Raw genomic sequence first — 19,063 nt, 5'->3', positions numbered from 1 at the left:
CAACTGCAATTAAATAATCCAGATGACAAAACTCATATGAGTTGATCCTGCTTTGGATCAGTCACCTCCAGTGATCAACTGGATCACCTCCAGTTGGCTGGATGTAGAGGTGCAGAACATAGAACTATTTTATGTTTTGAACATGTATATTTAATTTTCAAACATGAAGTATATCCAAATACTTATCCACATGGAATTATAGTTCCAAAAGATTCTATTTCAAAGCCCCACAAATTCCATTTGCCAAACAAGTCACAGGACTATGCCCACCATTTATGCTTGGAAACTGTATTCCTTGCACAGACTGGGCAACAAATAGTAAAATACACACACATACCCTTTCACTCCTTCCCCAAGAGAAATTACCCAAGCAACCTTCCAATCACAGCCTAGGCCTCGAAGATCTCCCATCTATATCACATCTCAATATGCCTTCTCTTGTTCCAGAAATATATGTGCTCGAAAGGCAAGTAGTTCATATACTCAACATACTACAGTGCAACTAGGGAAAGAAAATGGCAATAAAAACTTTCATACTGATAAGAGAAATAGAAACTATTTATAAAATCTTAACTTGGCAGATATTTCAAGAAGCTCATATCCTGTTCATGGGGAAAGCTGTTGTGTTTGCCGGGGCCTTCCCAGGTGGCTCAGTGGTACAGAATCTGCCTGCCAGTGCAGGAGACCCAGGAAACACAGGTTCGATCCCTGGGGCGGGAAGATCCCCTGGAGGAGGAAATGGCAGCCCAGTCCAGTATTCATGCCCGGAGAATCCTGTGGACAGAGCAGCCTGTCAGCCTACAGTCCATGGGTCACAAAGATTCGGACACAAGTGAGCAGCTAAGCCTCAGGCATGCTGAGCAGGCCTCCTGGGGATAGCTGCCGTCACTGGTTTTCTAATGTCCTTGGCTTTCCTCTATAGCTGGTCCTTCCTCATCACACACTGTGTCCGTATTTGAATACAGCTCTGGACATTACTTCCTGTGTTCTGGTGTTGACAGCATTACTTAGCCCACAGGCTTTGGAGAAATTGAAGGTTCTTTTAAATCTTGAGAAATCAGTCTCTTTTATCCCAGGCTGGAAACTCATTTGTCAGCATATTTTTCACAAAACCTTAAAGCCTGTTTGTTTTTCTTTTGATTTCAGTAAATTCCACAAGTCAGCTGTCCCATGTATAATTCTTTGGGAGACGTTGATTGTCTCTGAGCTACCTGTAGTTGCCTTGATCTGTGGGATATTTGGGGAGAGGCACAATCTGTCTTCTCCCTGTGCCATTTTATTCAACTTCAAGGATTTACAGAAAATGACCTTAATGAAGAGCTTTTAACAACAGGCTTGAAAGCCACACCACTGAATTGGCCCTTGCCTAAGAGCTCAACCTTAAATAATGTTCATTGCTCAAAGCCATGCTCAGTTTTCTGTCTTAGCACTTGCAAATGAAAGTCAGACCCTGGCAGTCACAGAAGTACTTAAATTTCTGTATTACCTTACACAGCTCTTTGAAAATTCAACCAGTCTTTTCTGAATTCATCTTTCCTTTGGGCACTTGTCAAATGCAATAGTAGCAAACAAACAAACAAAAATATTAGCCACATACCTATTCATCTAAAAACCACAAGCTCATTCTGTCCATCATCTGCTTTCCAAAGCATTACAGGAAATAATGTACCAAAGCTTTTGAGACTCCACAAAATGGGCTGTCTTCATTCTCACCTGCAATAAGCTTTTCTTACCACTTGCATATAAGCACTGGAGCCAATGTCATGTAATTTTAACAGGCTATTTTGGTTTGAAGGACTATACCAGTCAGCCTTAGCTAAGTTTTCCTATAGTAACAAACAAATCCAAAATGTCAGTGGCTTACCACAATAAATATTGATTTTTATTCTACCCATGTGGATCCATCTGGGTCCATAAGGGCTCTGCTCCATAGCCTTCTGGTTTCAGAATTCATGCTGAGAGAATGATGTCAAGTTTGGACCTGCTTGCCTCATGACATGAGACACAGCAGGAAAAGACACACGGGAGAAGAGGCATGTTGGGTTCTGGATGGTGAGTGGTACATGGAGCTTCTGCTTCTTGGGCAGAGCAAACGTCACACATTCTAACACTGACATTGATGATGTGGGAAGACCGATTCTGTTACAGGCAGGGGCAACTAATATAATTCTTCTGAAGACCACAGCTGTTTTAAACATTCCACAATTAGACGGCTGAATCGGATCTCTGGGAAGTAGTACTTCATTAGCCCTGGAACACTGTGTATTATCACAGTTTCTTTCCTGATGATTCAGTCCCAAGCAATTTCTTAAAGCAGATACTGGCAAACACAAAGGTTTATTTACCACCTCCTGCAACAAATGCATGTATATCAAAACTATTCCCAGGAATAAAGGCTACAAGCAAATAAAAGCCCCAAACCACTCTCTTGAGACTGCCTCTATTCCTCTCCTGACTTATTCTTCCACAGTCCAGCTTCACCATCCATGTACATCATTAAAAAGAACATGTATGTCTTCATTAAGAGAGACATCAAGGATAAAATGCCCATGGACAAGTCAGCTATAGTAAGATCAGGGGGTGATATATGAGCGTCACACTGGCCAAATAATTCTATTTTCATGGATGTTATTAGATAAGAAGATCTGGTTTGCTTGACTGCAACAGATTGGATGAAAAATTAAATCTTCAAAGGGGGACTGTGCTCTGTTATTGAATCACCCCTTGGAAAAACAATTTCCATTTTCTTTTTTTAATTTCCAACTGTTTGGCAGTATCTGCAAACACTCTTTTTAACCAGCGAACTAATTATTTTTGCCTCGAAAGTTGGCTGACAGGAGCAGACGCGCTGCCTGGAACCCCATCTGAAGTAGCTGCCGCCATGGGTGATGAACACGTTCACACCGATGGGGGACTGTTTCTCTCAAGAAAAATCTCTTTGTTGTTTATAACTGCAGCTGAAATCCTTCCAGTCACAGGTGTACCATCAAGGTATCACATTCTCAAACATGCCATAGACCATTAGGTAGGCGGTGTTTCACAGCAAAACTGAGATGCCTATGCTCTTTGAACATCAGAAAGCACTGGAGAGGATATATACATATCATAACATAATCACAGCATACATCATGTTTCTATAATATGTAAAATTAAAGCTTAAAACACCAACTTTTTTTTTTTCCAAAACAAATAGGAGATATTTATTATGTGAATGTGTAGGAAGGACAGGAGGGACTGTGCAAGGGGCTATATTTTAGTAGACATATTTCCTGGGTTCGATCCTTAGGTCAGGAAGATCCCCTGGAGAAGGGAATGGCAACCCACTTCAGTATTCTCGCTGGAGAATTCCATGGACAGAGGAGCCTGGTGGGCTATAGCCCATGGGGCCGCAAAGAGCTGGACACAACTGAGCCACTAACACTTTTTGTTCAAAGAGTTCCAAGGATTTTATCTATTATTTGTTCTATTAATAATCTCAGCCAGTCTTGTGGTTTTAAATATTGTGTATTAACACATGACCACCACCAGATTTATATCTCCAGCATTAACTGCCCCTCTGGATGTCTCTATATATCTGATTTCCATTAAAACATCAAGTTTTAATGATACCAATGATACCATGCCCACCCACACACACCCCCAAGCTGAAACACATTTGAAGCTATAGGGCATATGGAACAAATGCCCAAATAACACTACAAAACACAAGCATGTTGTCTATGTAATATTTTCCTCTTTCCTTATGCTTTTTAGTTGATTTCAAATTTAAAACGTGATGTTTTTATATCAAGTAATGCCATTTGCTGATAAAAAAGAAAATGCTTTTTCTATGCTATCAAATGCTATTTTGAATCTATCTAAAATGTGTCCATTTAAAGAGTACCTTGTCTTCTTTTTGGTTGAGTCCCCATTTTAGTTCTTCTACTTGAAGTCTCAGTTGTTTCACTTTGGCTTCATTTTGATCCACGAGGTTGTTGGCGTGAGTCAGTTCTGCTGTCTTTGCCTGGTACTGTCTGCTTAGCTTGCAGTAAGCATGCTGAAGGTCCAAGAGTTCCTTTCAAAAGAAAACAAGGATCCCATTATTTATAGCTTGCTCTGATAAAATCAGAAGATGGGCAACTTCTTTTGAAGAAACAGAAAAACACTTCAGGAAGAATTCAGATGGGTATCTTTTCATCTGGAACTCTACATTTCTGCAGTTAAATATTATGATTGTCATCATTCAGTCACCAAATTGTGTCCAACTCTTTGTGACCCCATGGACTGCAGCATGCCAGGCTTCCCTGTCCTTCACCATCTCCTGGGGTTTGCTCAAATTCCTGTCCACTGAGTCAGTGATGCCATCCAACTATCTCATCCTCTGTCACCCTCTTCTCATCCTGCCCTCAATCTTTCCTAGCATCAGGGTCTTTTCCATATTTTCTATATTATGATTAGCATATGATGATAGGTGGAAGATGTATTTCTGTATGGCTAAAATACAGTGCAACTCTTTATGCACTTGAGTGAATGATCCATTTTTCATGTTATGCAAATTTAGTTTTTATGTATGCTTTCCAAAAGAGGAAATCTTGTACCCATAAATGAAGAATTAGATGTAATAAAAATAAGAACAAGAAGAACTGTTCATCTGATAAATCAGTCTAAGTATTATAAGTTAGCAGACTATCTGCTTTTAATTATTTCTCTAAGAAAAAAGTTTTAGTGCTGCCATATTCATGCTGAAAGCATGTGAATCTGGCTCAGAGATTTGAAGTAAGGGACCCATCTGGGAAGAAACCAGAGTGAATACACCATAAAGGGACTGATTCCTAAACAACTTTGTTATAATCAATACTGAAAAGAAATGAATTAACAGGTTACATTAATTGGCCTCAGATTGGAACTAACATAGCTTTTCATTTTTCGTTCAAGTTTGCTGTGCAAAATTAACAAAATTGTTATTGTTGAAAACATCTTTATTAATACTATGAAGAGAAAAAATAACCTCTAGTTCCTCATAATGTTATAGTACTTTAGGAAAGTCTTAGAACATTTAACTTCCTGAAAATCACTGTCATAGTACTTATAAAAATAATGCATACAAAATACAAATAATATATAATACACATAGAAAAGCACATTAGAGGGCACTAGTTAAAAATGTATGGTCAAAAATTTGGGGGACAACCAGGTAGACAATTGGAGACCTTTATTCATATACTACTGCTATTACTACTACTAATAAAAAAGAATCAGATTTAATAGTTTTAAAAAGCCATAAAGTATTGGAAAACACTGGAAAAAAATTTAGATACTTTCTTTAAATTACCAAATGGAGGAAGGTTTTCTATATAACATCATGAGATCACAGAAAAATAAATTTAATCATAATAGGTATACAGTGTGTGTATAGCTAAAAAAAAATAGCCTGTCCTACACAGAAAATGCTGTAAGAAGGGACAGGTCTCTTACTAATGAGTTATATGAAGTTTATACCAGTTAACTTGACATAAAATACAGAAGGTCAGAGTTCACAGGAAAGCATACAGAGTATCTTAAACATTGGAAGCCATTCATCCTCACCCAAAACTCGGGAAACTCCAATTTTTTTTTCCATTTATTTTTATTAGTTGGAGGCTAGTTACTTTTCTGTAACATACTAACAAGACAAAATTATAGAAATGGAGGGGAGATTCATGGCTGCCAGGGATCAAGGGTGGAGGGGAGGGGAGTTTCAGGGGAGCAGGGGGCGTGGTGAGGGCAGATCAGGGATCCTTGTCTTGATGAAAAGTTCTGTGTTTGACTGTGTTGATGTTGATATCCTGACTAATATCTGACCATAGTTTTGTAAGGTGATACCATGGGAGGGATCTAGAGAAAATACACACAGATCTCTCCATACTATTTCTTATGTGAGTGCATGCTAAGATGTTTCAGTCGTGTCTGACTCTTCGTGACCCCATGAACTGCAGCACGCCAGGCTCCCCTATCCTTCACCATCTTCCAGAGTTTGCCCAACCTCATGTCCATTGCATTGGTGATGCCATCCAACCATCTCATCCTCTGTCACCCCCTTCTCCTGCACTCAATCTACAATGATAAAAAAAACAGGTATAATGAAACACAACACATGAAGATGCTATTCCTCATGTCTTCAAACTGGCAGGATTAAGTGTGATAAGATAACCTGTTGGTAAAATGTCAAGAAATCATCACTCATTAATGGAAAAATGTTGCCAAATTCTTTAAAAGGAAAAATGTATGTAAACCCCAACCCAGCCATTCAGCTTCCAAGAATGTGTTCTACAGACAGACAACACTGTTGGGGGAAATGCTGTGCCCATGTGGATATATAGTACAGCATTCTTTTTATGTTAATAGTGAATGATTAGAAACTAACATCATGTCATCATATAGAGCTGATTAAATAAAAAGCCATTAAGCCATTAAATATAACATGGCCGCCTTTTGTATATGGACATGATATCTCCAAATATTCTATTAAGTAAAGGAAAACACAAAAGAGTGTGAAGCACATGTTATTACAGGGAAGAAAAGCGGGTGTGAAGTGAACTGTGTTATGACACCATTTATTACTGGCGACCTGTCAACCTCTATGAGATTCAGAACTCCAACTAGAACAGGGGAAGGTCCTGCAGAGGTGGGAAGAGGGTGTGGGCTGGAGGGCAGGACCTGTGAGAAAGTCCCGACCACTCTCAGGAACAGGCAGAGAAGGGCTCCATGCCAACCAGTCACCCTTCACACCTCCCAGTGTCCCCCGACAATGTGACTATCAGACAGCTGAGAGACTCCTGGAGTCTTGCTGCTATCCTGCAAGCCCTGGCCCCTCACAGGAGTCAGAATCACAACAGTGATATTTAAACCTCAGCAATGCCGATGGGCAGCTGGAAACAGACCTCGACAGGTAGCTGGACGCTGCTGACAGGGCAGACCACGGTCCCTTCCCCTGCCCCACCGTGACGGTGCAGTTTATGGCTCACAGCAGTGTTCTGTCAAGTGATACCCCAAACCACAGTTATTAATAGGATGCAAACAGACTTCTCCTTTCTTCTCTTCAGAATACAACTTCCCAATGCCAAATTATATACCTGATGTGTTCACATTGAGATATGCAACAGGGAACACAGTTCTATTATTTGGAATAAAAATGGAGCATTTAATGAAAGATTTTCTTGATCTGTCACAAACATAAAGAATCTGCCACAAAAATAATGCAGAGCTTAATGGAAGAGTTGTCACAAATTTGTAAAAGGATGACTTTTTCTCAGGAATTATGCACCTAGTTGCAACTACCTAAATACCTTTGCAATTTAGTAAAACTATTTCTCCATCCGTGCTGTGGGTTTAGGCTTGTACGGTTCCCTTAATTTGGTTTAAATGGAATTAAGTAAACATAAGTGGCTTCTTAGGTGGCACTAGTGGTAAAGAATCTGCCTGCCAATGCAGGAGACTTAAGAGACATGGGTTCAATCCCTGGGTCAGGAAGATTCCCTGCAGGAGGAAATGGCAACCCTTTCCAGTGTTCTTGCCTGGAAAATTCCATGGACAGACGAGCCTGGTGGTCTACAGTCTGAGGGTCGCAAAGAGTCAGATAGAACTGAAGTGATTTAGCATGCACAAGTAAATATAAACAAGCTTGGAGATGTGCATATAGGAAGAAAGGAAAGAAAAACTCTGCTGTTTGGCAATACAAATTCCCCCCAAGCATGTGTCATCCTTGTAGGTAGATCTGTAGCCTTTGCGCTCCACTGTGAGGCCATTTTCTCAGGAAAGGTCACCTTATTCTCAGGCCCATGAGGTGGGTGTGTTTGTCAATGTCTATACCCTGTGAGTGGTCCCCAAGCCTGCAGCATGGGAACGCCATCCAAGATTTACTTAATTATTAATAGAAGCTCAGGACTTGGGACCCAGCAACACTGGGTTTGACAAGCCCTCCAGATGTTTATGACTCAACATAAAGTTTGAGGACTGTTACTATATGCCAATTGTAGTAAGCTTTACTCTTAACAGTAATTGTTTTAGAAAAGTAGACAAAATGTAAGTGAGCAATGAAATGTGAGCAGTCTCCTCAGATGGGAAGAGGCGATGTAGAATTTTTAGCACTTAGAAGGAAGATACATGCCTGGAGGTACAACAGCCGGAGCCAGTAGGAGAATCCTGCTTACAGCTGAGGCTGAGCAAACCTGGCCTGGCCTGGGCACATTTTGTTATGAGGAAATATACCAAATGGTATCTACAGTCAAAATATTTAAATTATGTTCATAGGACACATTTTACTTTCTGTTCTAAAAAAGATGAAAACTGAATTTCACTTTGGGAGAAAAATATTTCATTATTAAAGATATTTTTAAAAAATCAGTTTAAAAATACAAATATAAAAAATCAGTTCAGGGTGACGGTATGCTCAGTCAGGTCTGACTCTTTATGATTCCATGGACTGAAACCCACCAGGATCCTCTATCCATGGAATTTTTCAGGCAAGAATCCTGGAGTGGGTTGCCATTTCATCCTCTAGATCTTCCCCACCCAGGGATTGAATCCAAGCCTCTTGCATCCCCTGCATTAGCAGGTGGATCCTTTACCATTACATCACCTGGGAAACCTAACTCCTAGACTATTTACTTAGGGTGAGAGACTTTACCTGCCTCCTGAGAAATCTGTATGCAGGTCAAGAAGCAACAGTTAGAACTGGACATGGAACAACAGACTGGTTCCAAATTGGGAAAAGAGTACATCAAGGCTGTATATTGTCACCCTGCTTATTTAACTTGTATGCAGAGTACATCATGTGAAATACCAGGCTGGATGAAGCACAAGCTGGAATCAAGATTGCCAGGAGAAATATCAATAACCTCAGACATGCAGATGACACCAGCCTTATGGCAGAAAGTGAGGAGGAACTGAAGATCCTCTTGAGGAAAGTGAAAGAGGAGAGTGAAAAAGTTGGCTTAAAGCTCAACATTCAAAAAGCTATGATCATGGCATCTGTTTCCGTCACTTCATGGCAAATAGATGGGGAAACAATGGAAACAGTGACAGACTATATTTTTGGGCTCCAAAATCACTGCAGATGGTGATTGCAGCCATGAAATGAAAAGATTCTTGCTCCTTGCAAGAAAAGCTATGACCAACCCAGACAGCATAATAAAAACGGAGACATTACTTTGCTGACAAAGGTCCGTCTAGTCAAAGCTATGGTTTTTCCAGTAGTCATGTATGGATGTGAGAGTTGGACCATAAAGAAAGCTGAGTGCCAAGAATCGATACTTTTGAACTGTGGTATTGGAGAAGAATCTTGAGAGTCCCTTGGACTGCAAGGAGATCCAGTCCATCCTAAAGTAAATCAGTCCTGAATATTCATTGGAAGGACCGATGCTGAAGCTGAAACTCCAATACTTTGGCCACCTGATGTGAAGAACTGACCCACTGGAAAAGACCTTGATGCTGGGGAAGACTGAAGGCAGGAGGAGAAGGGGATGACAGAAGATGAGATGGTTGGATGGCATTACTGACTCAATGGACATGAGTTTGAGCAAACTCTGGGATCTGGTGATGGACAGGGAAGCCTAGTGTGCTGCAGTCCATGGGGTCGCAAAGAGTCAGATAGGACTGACAGACTGAACTGACTGATCAGGTATTATCACTAAATTCTTCACATACTTTCATATTTTCCCTATTTTCCTTTTCATATTTTCCCTATTCAGTTTCTGAGAGGCTATGCAAATTGCCTATGACTAAACTACCTGTAACCGTTCCCTGCTCTTTTCATTGTTTCAAAACAGTATCTCAGCTGTTTGGCTTTAATCTTGTTGTCAGTCCTTATCTTCTAAGACTTCACAAATTCTTTGACATTTAATTCCATTAATTCATCACCTCCCCCATTTTACTTTCTGGAGAGAAACTGATTTCTTCTGTAATTTTCAAAGCTATGACCTTTGCTGCTATAGACTCATACTTTTTTTTTCTTGAGATGAGATTCTCTTACTACCAGTTCTGTCTGTATATATGAAGGCACTCAGGATCACAAACCATAGAGTCCCACGCATATGTTGTGTTTGATGCTTTTATCTGAAATCTCAGTTTCCCCTGTGGTTGCTGTCAGGCCTTCAGTTGGAAGGCATCCAAATGGATATTCATTTAAAAAGTTAATAAAATGCAAATTAAAAGAATAAGTCACTAATAAAGATCCATATGGACTTTTAGAGCAAGCTTATTCTAACATATTTTTAAAGGTAGAAATACATAAAAATCTAATGTGATGTATTCATATTTTATTTTGGCAAGGAAAATTCTGAATAGAAATTAAACATAGGTAAAAATATACAATACTAGAGAATATTTGTTAGTATGTAATCCTCCATAAAGCCAAAGCTATAAAACTGAACAGTAAATAATTCATGATCATTTTTTAAGTCGATATGGTTAATAATGTTGGGTCTCAATATAGAAAATAAGCATACACAATATGTTTGCATACATATATTTTTGATAGGGTAACATTAGTTCCTCAAATAGATTGACTCTAACAATGTGAAAAATTTGATAGCAAGTTTAAAGATGGCTTATAAAATCATGTATTAGTTTCTGCTCTTGTAAGTAAGGATATATTATAGCTTTCTGAAAGTGAAGTGTTAGTTGCTCAGTTATGTCAGACTCTTTACGACCCCATGGATTGTAACCTGCCAGGCTCCTCTTGTTCACTGATTTTTCGAGGCAAGAATACAGGAGTGGGTAGCCACTCCCACTGAGAAGAACCAGGGGAGAAGAACCAGGAAGAACCAGGGGCTCTTCCCGACCCAGTGATCAAACCTATGTCATCCGCATGGCAGGCAGAGTCTTTGTCCATCTGAGCTGCCAGAGAAGCCCATAGTGCTTCCCACCTAGCATTAACACTGTAGTTAATACAGGAAGTGTTGAAGTTTAACTGATTTCTATTTTTAAGATTTTCTTTTTGATGTGGGCCATTTATAAAGTCTTTATCGAATTTGTTACCATATTGCTTCTGTTTAAGTTTTGGTTTTTTTGCCATGAGGTATGTGGGATCTTAGTTCCCTGACTAGGGAACCCACGCCTGCTGCATTGGAAGGTGAAGTTCTAACCACTGTACCACCAGGGAAGTCCCTGAAGTTTAACCGATTTTGATTGTGCCAAGCTGACAGAATTAAAATGCATTTTCTTATAATATTAAATAACAAGTGAAAGGTTGGTAAAATGTATCAAATAAGCTCATTTGCATGCATCAATTTGAAGGAAAAACAAAATGACATTGGCAAAATTTTAAATTATTATGTTATTTTGTTCGATTTTTAAAAATAATCAGAGAAAACTAGAAAATTTTGGCATCTGTAATTTCAAACATGCATAACAATAGTGTATTGATATGTAGAGAACTTGAAATTCACAGTATATGATTCAACTATATTTAAAAGAGAGAAGCACTTAGAAAATTGGAAATAACTTGCTCGTGGTCTGTTGATAGCCTTGTTAGACTCCAGCTGTGAGTAATAATGCTATCAACAAGAGCAGATTCTCTCTTCTCAAAAGTTGACTCAGACACATTGGATGGTTATTACAATCAAATCCATGTACTTGAATAAAGAATTCACGCACTCATCCAAATTAAGTACATTACAAAAATATCTTGCACCACCTGCTTATTAGGATAAATGTCAGTATCTCTTTATATCTTCAATTCTGACCTCAAGAAGTACAGAAATCAAAAGAATGTATATTTATGCAGAATTCAGTGTTATCCGTAAACATGTATGATACCTGGTGACCGATAACACGTTTAAAATGAGAATGTTTTTGTGGTCTTAAGTGGCATCTTTAGAGGACTCACTTAATATAATATCTTTATCTAATATAAATAGAGTGGTTTTAGTACTCACTGTAGAATTGACACAATATCAGTCATTCATTCAATGCACATTTACTGTCTACCATGTGCCAACGACTGGCTTCTACATCCATGCATAAACATAAACAAGGCAGATGCAATCTTTAACCTCACAGATGTTAGAATCCAGCAGAAATAATAGGTAGAGACAATCAAACAAGCAAATTTTCCCATTATGACAAGTACTAATAGATAAGGCAGTAAGTGGCTAGGAGGGAGTGATTAATGAAAGGTGGTTGAGAAGCGGGGAAGACCTGGGGTGAGAGGATGCTGTCCTGGGCCCTCCAGGGCCACCTCCAGGAAGGAGGATGGATTCCACCAGTTACTGGAAATGTCTCATCACTGCCCTTTCCCCTTGGCTGTAAGAAACCTCCTTGCTAAGCCTCATCCCCTTCCCAGGGCAGCCTGGTCGTTTGAGGGCATGAAAGAGGTACTCTTCTCACCCCAGCTTGGTAGCTCCAGAGATCTATGTGCTTCCAATTGGCTCAGATGGTAAAGAATCTGCCTGCAATGCAAGAGACCCAGGTTCGATCCCTGGGTTGGGAAGGTCTCCTGGAGAAGGGAACGGCAGCCCACTCCCGTATTCTTGCCTGGGAAATCCCATGGACAGAGGAGCCTGGTGGGCTCCAGTCCATGACATCGCTGATTCAATGGACACGAGTTTGAGGACACTCTGGGAAGATAGTGAAGGACAAGCATGCTGCAGTCCATGGGGTTGCAAAGAGTCAGACACAAGTTAGTGACTGAACAACCGCCACCAAAGATCTACCCCAGCTTCAGAGGTGCCCAGAGGTACTCCTGCTATCACTTTACGCTGGCCCTGGTTCTCTCAGCCCTTTGCCACTGGTCTCTTTCTCCATAGGTGCTGTCCTCCCTAATAAACTTCCTACAGTTTGTTATCTGTCTCAGAATCTGCCTTCCAGCTGGCACAAACGCCAACACTCATTTTCCTATGTCTGTCACTTGGGGAGATATGACTATAGTCAAAATATATTTGACTGTATTATATACTTCAAGGTTGCTAACAGACTAGATATTAAATTTTCTCACTACAAAAACTAAACAATTATGTAATATAATGTTGGTGTTAATTAACACTATGGTGGTAATCATATTGCAATATATAAATGCATAAAATCAACACATTGTACCCCTTAAACATGTGAAATTATTAAGTCAATTATATCTCAATAAAAACTACTCTTTCTACAAAAAAAAGAAATGTAATACAAACACCATGGATGGGAATAAACACTTTCTTGAGAAAGTTATGCAAAAAGTGTGCAAAGTCACAATATAGTAGCTACATGTTACATCAGTCTTTTGTATGTGTAGATGTGTGTGTGTGAGGGCCACAGGTTGAAAATCAAACATTGGAGTTTGTGTGAATTCAATGCCATTTGTGCTTATTCAGTACCACAGATAACTAAGCAACTCATCAAAAAAAAAAATGTTTGCTGAGCATCTACTAATCTCTTAAATAGTCATGTCAATATTCCCAATAATATTCAATTTTTTTAGAAAATATAAAAAAGCTTCATTAACTTTGATTTATTTTTAAATCCCAGTTTCCTCATCTGCAAAATGCATACAAAAGCAATTTCACAGAACTGTAACCTTTAAATGACACAATAGGTGTAAGTCATTTGTGAAACATTAAATGTAACAGGCTAGGAAGACAAACTGGCGGCTAGGTTAGTTAATTATCAAACAAAATAATGAAGCGAGGTGGCAGTAATGCAGAGGGAACAGAACAACTCAGCAGTTGCCACCAGGGGCTGGGTTCTTCTCGCCTTTCTGTTTGGTCACGGTTAGCTCCTGCGTGGGCTTTGTTCTTAAGCTTTATAATCCCAAAATATCTCTTGACTCTTGCTGGGGATGGAAACAGGAAGGAAAGAAACAAGGATAAAAGTGGTTTTCTCCAAGTGAAATTTTGCCTTTTTTTACTGACAGGGCAACCTCTCAATGCTAGGTTATAGGGGGGGAAAAATGACCAAAAAAATTTGCACAAAAATACTAAGCAGAATAAAAATATAAAAGTATATTCAAAGTTAGTCATATTGTAAACAAACTGAAAAGCAGAAAAAAAAAGCTAGGAGAGATTATTGAAGCACGGACAGATAGCAGGAAATAAAAACATAAAGAAATGAACAGTAGACTTATAATCTGCAGCAACAAGAGACTTTATTACAATAAATACGATAATGTCTTCAGTTGCTGAGTAACCTAGAATTCTAAATCCAGCTAAACTAATATGTGAGAGGTAGGGAAAAATCACTTTAATTTTAGGCAGAGACAGGGTTTTCCATCCACATTTTCTTGATGAAAGAACTCAGACAGGATGTTCTTTGGGAATTTATCTTTTCACACTTCTTGGGATTCATCAAATCCTTTCCTGTCTCAGAGTATTCAGAGATGCTTTTCCTTTTGCCTACGAAGAGCTTTTGCAACTCCATACTCATCTGCCTCCTAATTATCATTCAGGTCCCAGTTTAAATATGATTTACTCTGAAATGCTTTCTTGATTACCCAAATGTGAGTAATGACTGGCAGTATTATTTTCACTTATTGTTCATTTCCTTTGTCGTTTTTATTGCATGTTGAAACTTATACCTGTTTTTGCATTTACTTAAGATTCTTTTATCCTACTAGGTAGTCCCTGGTGGATCAGGCAGTAAAGAAGCTGCCTGCAATGCAGGAGACCTGGTTTCGATCCCTGAGTTAGGAAGATTCCCTGGAGGAGGAAATGTCAACCCACGTCAGTATTCTTGCTTGGAGAATCCATGGACAGATAAACCTGGTGGGTTACAGTCCATGGTGTTGCAAAGAGTCGGACATGACTGAGCAACTAACACACATAGTCAATGTATATTTAATGCACCTATATATGTAGAGAAGAAACAATTTAGAGTCAGGTGGGAAGGTGAAAATTAATTAGTTGTCAGGTCAACATAAAATTGGAGCTTTAACTGTAAAATTTTGGAAATAATGAAATACAGTACAAACTAGAGAGAGATAGTCAAAGCTGTTACTAACAGAAATATATGATCTTAATTTAACTACGAAAAGATAAAATATATATACACACCCATATAAAGGTGTGTGTATATATATATCTTTGTGTATAAAGAGCAATCAATTCAAACTGTTGGATACAACATACCAAATTATCTGAGGATAATTGAAGGAATGAATTATTAAGAATAAAAATACTCTATTACAACAAAAATACAAAAAATAGATTAAGGAATAATTAGCATATTGGAAAACAAGCAGAATATTACAGAACAACTATAAGCTAACCTAAAGAAAATTTAAGAAATGACACCTTGGGAATATTCAAAATTGGAAATGAACTGGTATCTATATCAGATTAGTAAAAATAGGAGTTATTTTGTTAAGCCTTGCCTTTCAGTGGGACACCGAGATTAAAGTCTGGCTGCTAAAATGTGGAAGGACGTGGTTTCTATCTCTTCTAGCTCTAAAAAGGAGACACCCCATGGGAACTTCCTTACCTAAATACCTGGAACTGAAGAGCTATAAAATGATGAAGCTAAAAAGCTGACAGCTACAGATTTCTGAGTCACTACATAGAGAAGACACACCATGGGAGCCTCCTGACTTCACTGGATTAAGAAATGAGCAAAAAGCAGGCTTCTATCAGCTGCAGAGATCTGGACGGTTGCCGTGTCCTGTCCTGACTAACGCATGAACGCGAGCTCAGTCATGTCCGAGTCTTTGCGACCCCTTGGACTGCAGCCCACCAGGCTCCTCTGTCCATGGGATTCTCCAGGCAGGAATACTGGAGCAGGTTGCCATTTTCTTCTCCAGAGGGTCTTCCCAACCTAGGGATCAAACCCACGTCTCTTGCTTCTCCTGAAATGGCAGGCAGATTCTTTACTGCTGGGAAGTACCTGGGAAGCCTCATCCTTACCAATAGTCTAGCACAATATTAAGTGAAACCAACTGACATCTTTAAAAAAATTTGGACTTAATTCACTGGCAGTTTTAGTGCACATCAAAAGGTACTAGGCTTTTAGTCATTTTTAAATTGACTCATTCTGCAAAAGAAAAAAAATGTCTCTCAGATACACCATCAGGGTTATTAGGATAGGGCTTTTTCTTTTTGTGGTCTTTCCCTTTTAACTGTATACTCCATTGATTATCTGAAGAGTATAAAATAGTGTCTGGAACAAGGAAGGTGCTCAGTAAATGATAAATGAGTGTATGAACAGATGAATATATTTACAATGTCTCATTGATTGATGAAGCAAACAACAAAATGTGTTTATGATTCTAGACTGTACGCAGGCTGGATTGTACAGTGCAAGGAAAAAGAAAGAGGTTTCCTCTCAGATGGTGTGAGGCAAGTCAGAGGCAGGTAGGTGGTGCCTGTCAAATCTGAAGAGGGTTATACACAGCTGGCCCCAGGCCAAGTGAAAAGAAATCGAAGAAGCAGAAGTGAACATGAAGAGTCCAGTCAGAAGGCGTCTCAGCTAATCTAAGAGGTGACTCGGATCATCCCCCTCAGGTTATGTCAATATAGTTTTATTTGGTTTGGAATAAGGATAGCGGTCCTCAGGATCTGCAGGAATGAAGCAACGAAGGAGACTAATGGAAGCACAGCAGCTCTGTTCCTCACAGCGGGCTTCCCAGGGCTCAGTAGAAAAGAATCTGCCTGCAACGCAGGAGATGCCAGTTCAGTCCCTGGGTCAGGAAGATCCCCTGGAGGAGGAAATGGCAACCCACCCCAGGATTCTTGCCTGGAGAATCCCATGGACAGAGGAGCCTGGCAGGCTACAGTCCAGGGGGAAAAAAAGGAGTCAGACATGTCTGAGTGCCTAAACAGTGGTGACAGGTAATTATTTCCCTTTAGTCAGAGAACCAAATCAAGGAGAAATGTGTATGTGTTTGTATGTGTGCATCCTGAGTATATCCCTAATGTAACTCATATGCACACACAAACTAGTTCTTATGACATTGGCTGAATAAAAATGTCTCCTTAGACTCATTTTCTCTTAATAGCAGGTGCTAACCACCAATTCAATCTACACATAATAAGGTTTTCTAATAGTTGGCAATATATTATAATATCTATTGCAACATATCCTGACTGTGATATTTAAATATTTCCAAAGAATTGCAAATATGACTGTTTAAACCCTAGAGCTAAACCATAAGTTACAAATATAATTTAGTACTCATACAGCATCTCGTGTCTCTAGAGAACACACAGATATTAAGTTAAACCCTTAATGGTTAGTCACCAAAACCGTAGCTGGAATCAGAAGTTCTTTTTCTATTTTACTGGCCCCCGTGGGGGAATAAAGAGAGAGATCACTGACTCACCCTCAGTGGGGAATGCTCACTCGCACACAGTTTTTTTCTTAAAGCCATGCACACTTAGCTAAGTAATGCTTTATAACCAAGTTTCCAACCTTCTCTCTACCCATACTGAGAGCCCTGTAATTGCACAAAGCCACAAATGTTCAGAGAAAATACTTTCCTGTGGAAAATGCTTAATTTCATTCAATAAATCAGGCTTTCTCCAAGTCCTCTGTGCAGCCCTTTTATGTGAAAATGGCTCTGCACAAACTCTCCGGATAGATAAGGCTATTGTTTTTGCGCATAATTCTAGAGAAATAAATTATTTAAATAAAATAAATAGACTTGTGTTTTGAGATTTACAGACCCAAGAGCCAAACAACTCCTTTCATTTGTGTAAGAGAAAGAGCATAAGGAGTCAATAATGGAGAGAAAAAGGAGATGATCAGAAAGGCCAGGAGACCGATGGGAACTTGCTGTGCGGCTCAGGAAACTCAAACAGGGGCTCAGTGTCAACCTGGAGGGGTGGGGTGGGGAGGGGGGCGGAGGGGTTCAGGAGGGAGGGGGTGTATGTGTACCTGTGGCTGATGCATGCTGAGGTTTGACAGAAAACAGCAACATTCTGTAAAGCCATTATCCTTCAATAAAATAAATAAAAAGACAGATGCAGGGAGTCAGAGTCAGTAGTGGATGTGACGACAGAAGCCACACAGGCAGATACCAGGGAGGGGCCACAGTCAAGAAACAGGCATCTCTAGAAGAGGAAAGGACAAGGAAGCAGGTTCTCCCTAGAGCCTTCCGGAGGGGCTCAGTCCCACTGACACCTGACTTTAGCCCTGAAGATGCATTTTGGGACGGTAAGAGGAAATCTGCTTTCAGTCACTGAGTTTGTAGTGATTTGTTGCAGCAGCAGTTAACGCAACACTGTAAATCAACTATACTTCAATAAAATAAATTACAAAAAAGAAGGCCAGGAGAAAGAAAACCAGAGTAAGTGTTCATAAAAATTAATAGGAAATAACTTAAGATAGACAAAGGAAAGAAAATTCTCAGAAGAGGAAATCCAATAATCCAAGAAATGAAAAAATAGTAATAAGAATGTCAGTACAGAAATGGTAAGAAAGACCCTGTCTTACATTGCTGAAGGAAAATGTAAAATTTCAGGACATTTTGGGGAGGATAACTTACCAAAATAGATCAGCAGGTTTAACTCCGTTCTAGATTTTATAAAAAGAAAATTATTCTAGGAAAATACTATATAATATACATACATATGAATGAATGTGCATATAAATAAAAGTTTTGTGTCCAAAAGTATTCACTCTGCATTCCTCCTAACAACATAATATGCTAGAAATAATCTATATGATTGGGTTCTTATTAAATAAGTAATAATTAATCCTTATACTGTAATATTATGAGCATTTATATGGGAAGAATTTTGATGACACAGAAATAATGAGGCTAATAGAATGTAGAATAACAAAGCACAGTGCGTTTTATGTGCATAAGGATTCCAATGATGTATGTATACACCACAAACACACAGTAATAAGATATATGTGAAATAGGGGTTTAACTTTTGTCCAGTTTTGCCTAAGACCTCAACCCTGAGAACAAAATATTCTTAAGTGCCTCTCCTTCTAAAGCAGATGACCAGAAAGAAAAATAAAAGTGTGGTAGAAAGCTGGTCCCACAGCCATCAGGCCCTGACCATTACAGGTGGGCAGGGAGACGCCGGGAAGGCCTGTTACCGGGCCCCGGGGCGGGTTCAGTCCTGAGAAGCGGACTGCACTTCCTTGCCCCACGTGAAGACGGCGAGGGGTGAGGAAGCAG

General features: G+C 39.4%; 1 protein-coding gene across 4 annotated transcripts in view; it reads right to left on the bottom strand.

Moving 5' to 3' along the window:
- The window catches only part of CCDC102B (coiled-coil domain containing 102B), a 268,638-nt gene that overhangs the window by 63,820 nt on the left and 185,755 nt on the right, over positions 1 to 19,063 (bottom strand). For all 4 annotated transcript variants that reach the window (XM_070452938.1, XM_070452936.1, XM_070452934.1 and 1 more), the window contains one exon: positions 3,884 to 4,054. In XM_070452938.1, coding sequence (XP_070309039.1) covers positions 3,884 to 4,054 — 171 coding nt within the window. The remainder of the gene's footprint in view (positions 1 to 3,883; positions 4,055 to 19,063) is intronic.

This window comes from Odocoileus virginianus, chromosome 22 (genome assembly GCF_023699985.2).
Source record: "Odocoileus virginianus isolate 20LAN1187 ecotype Illinois chromosome 22, Ovbor_1.2, whole genome shotgun sequence".
NCBI lineage: Eukaryota > Metazoa > Chordata > Mammalia > Artiodactyla > Cervidae > Odocoileus > Odocoileus virginianus.
This window is presented reverse-complemented; position numbering and strand designations above follow the sequence as displayed.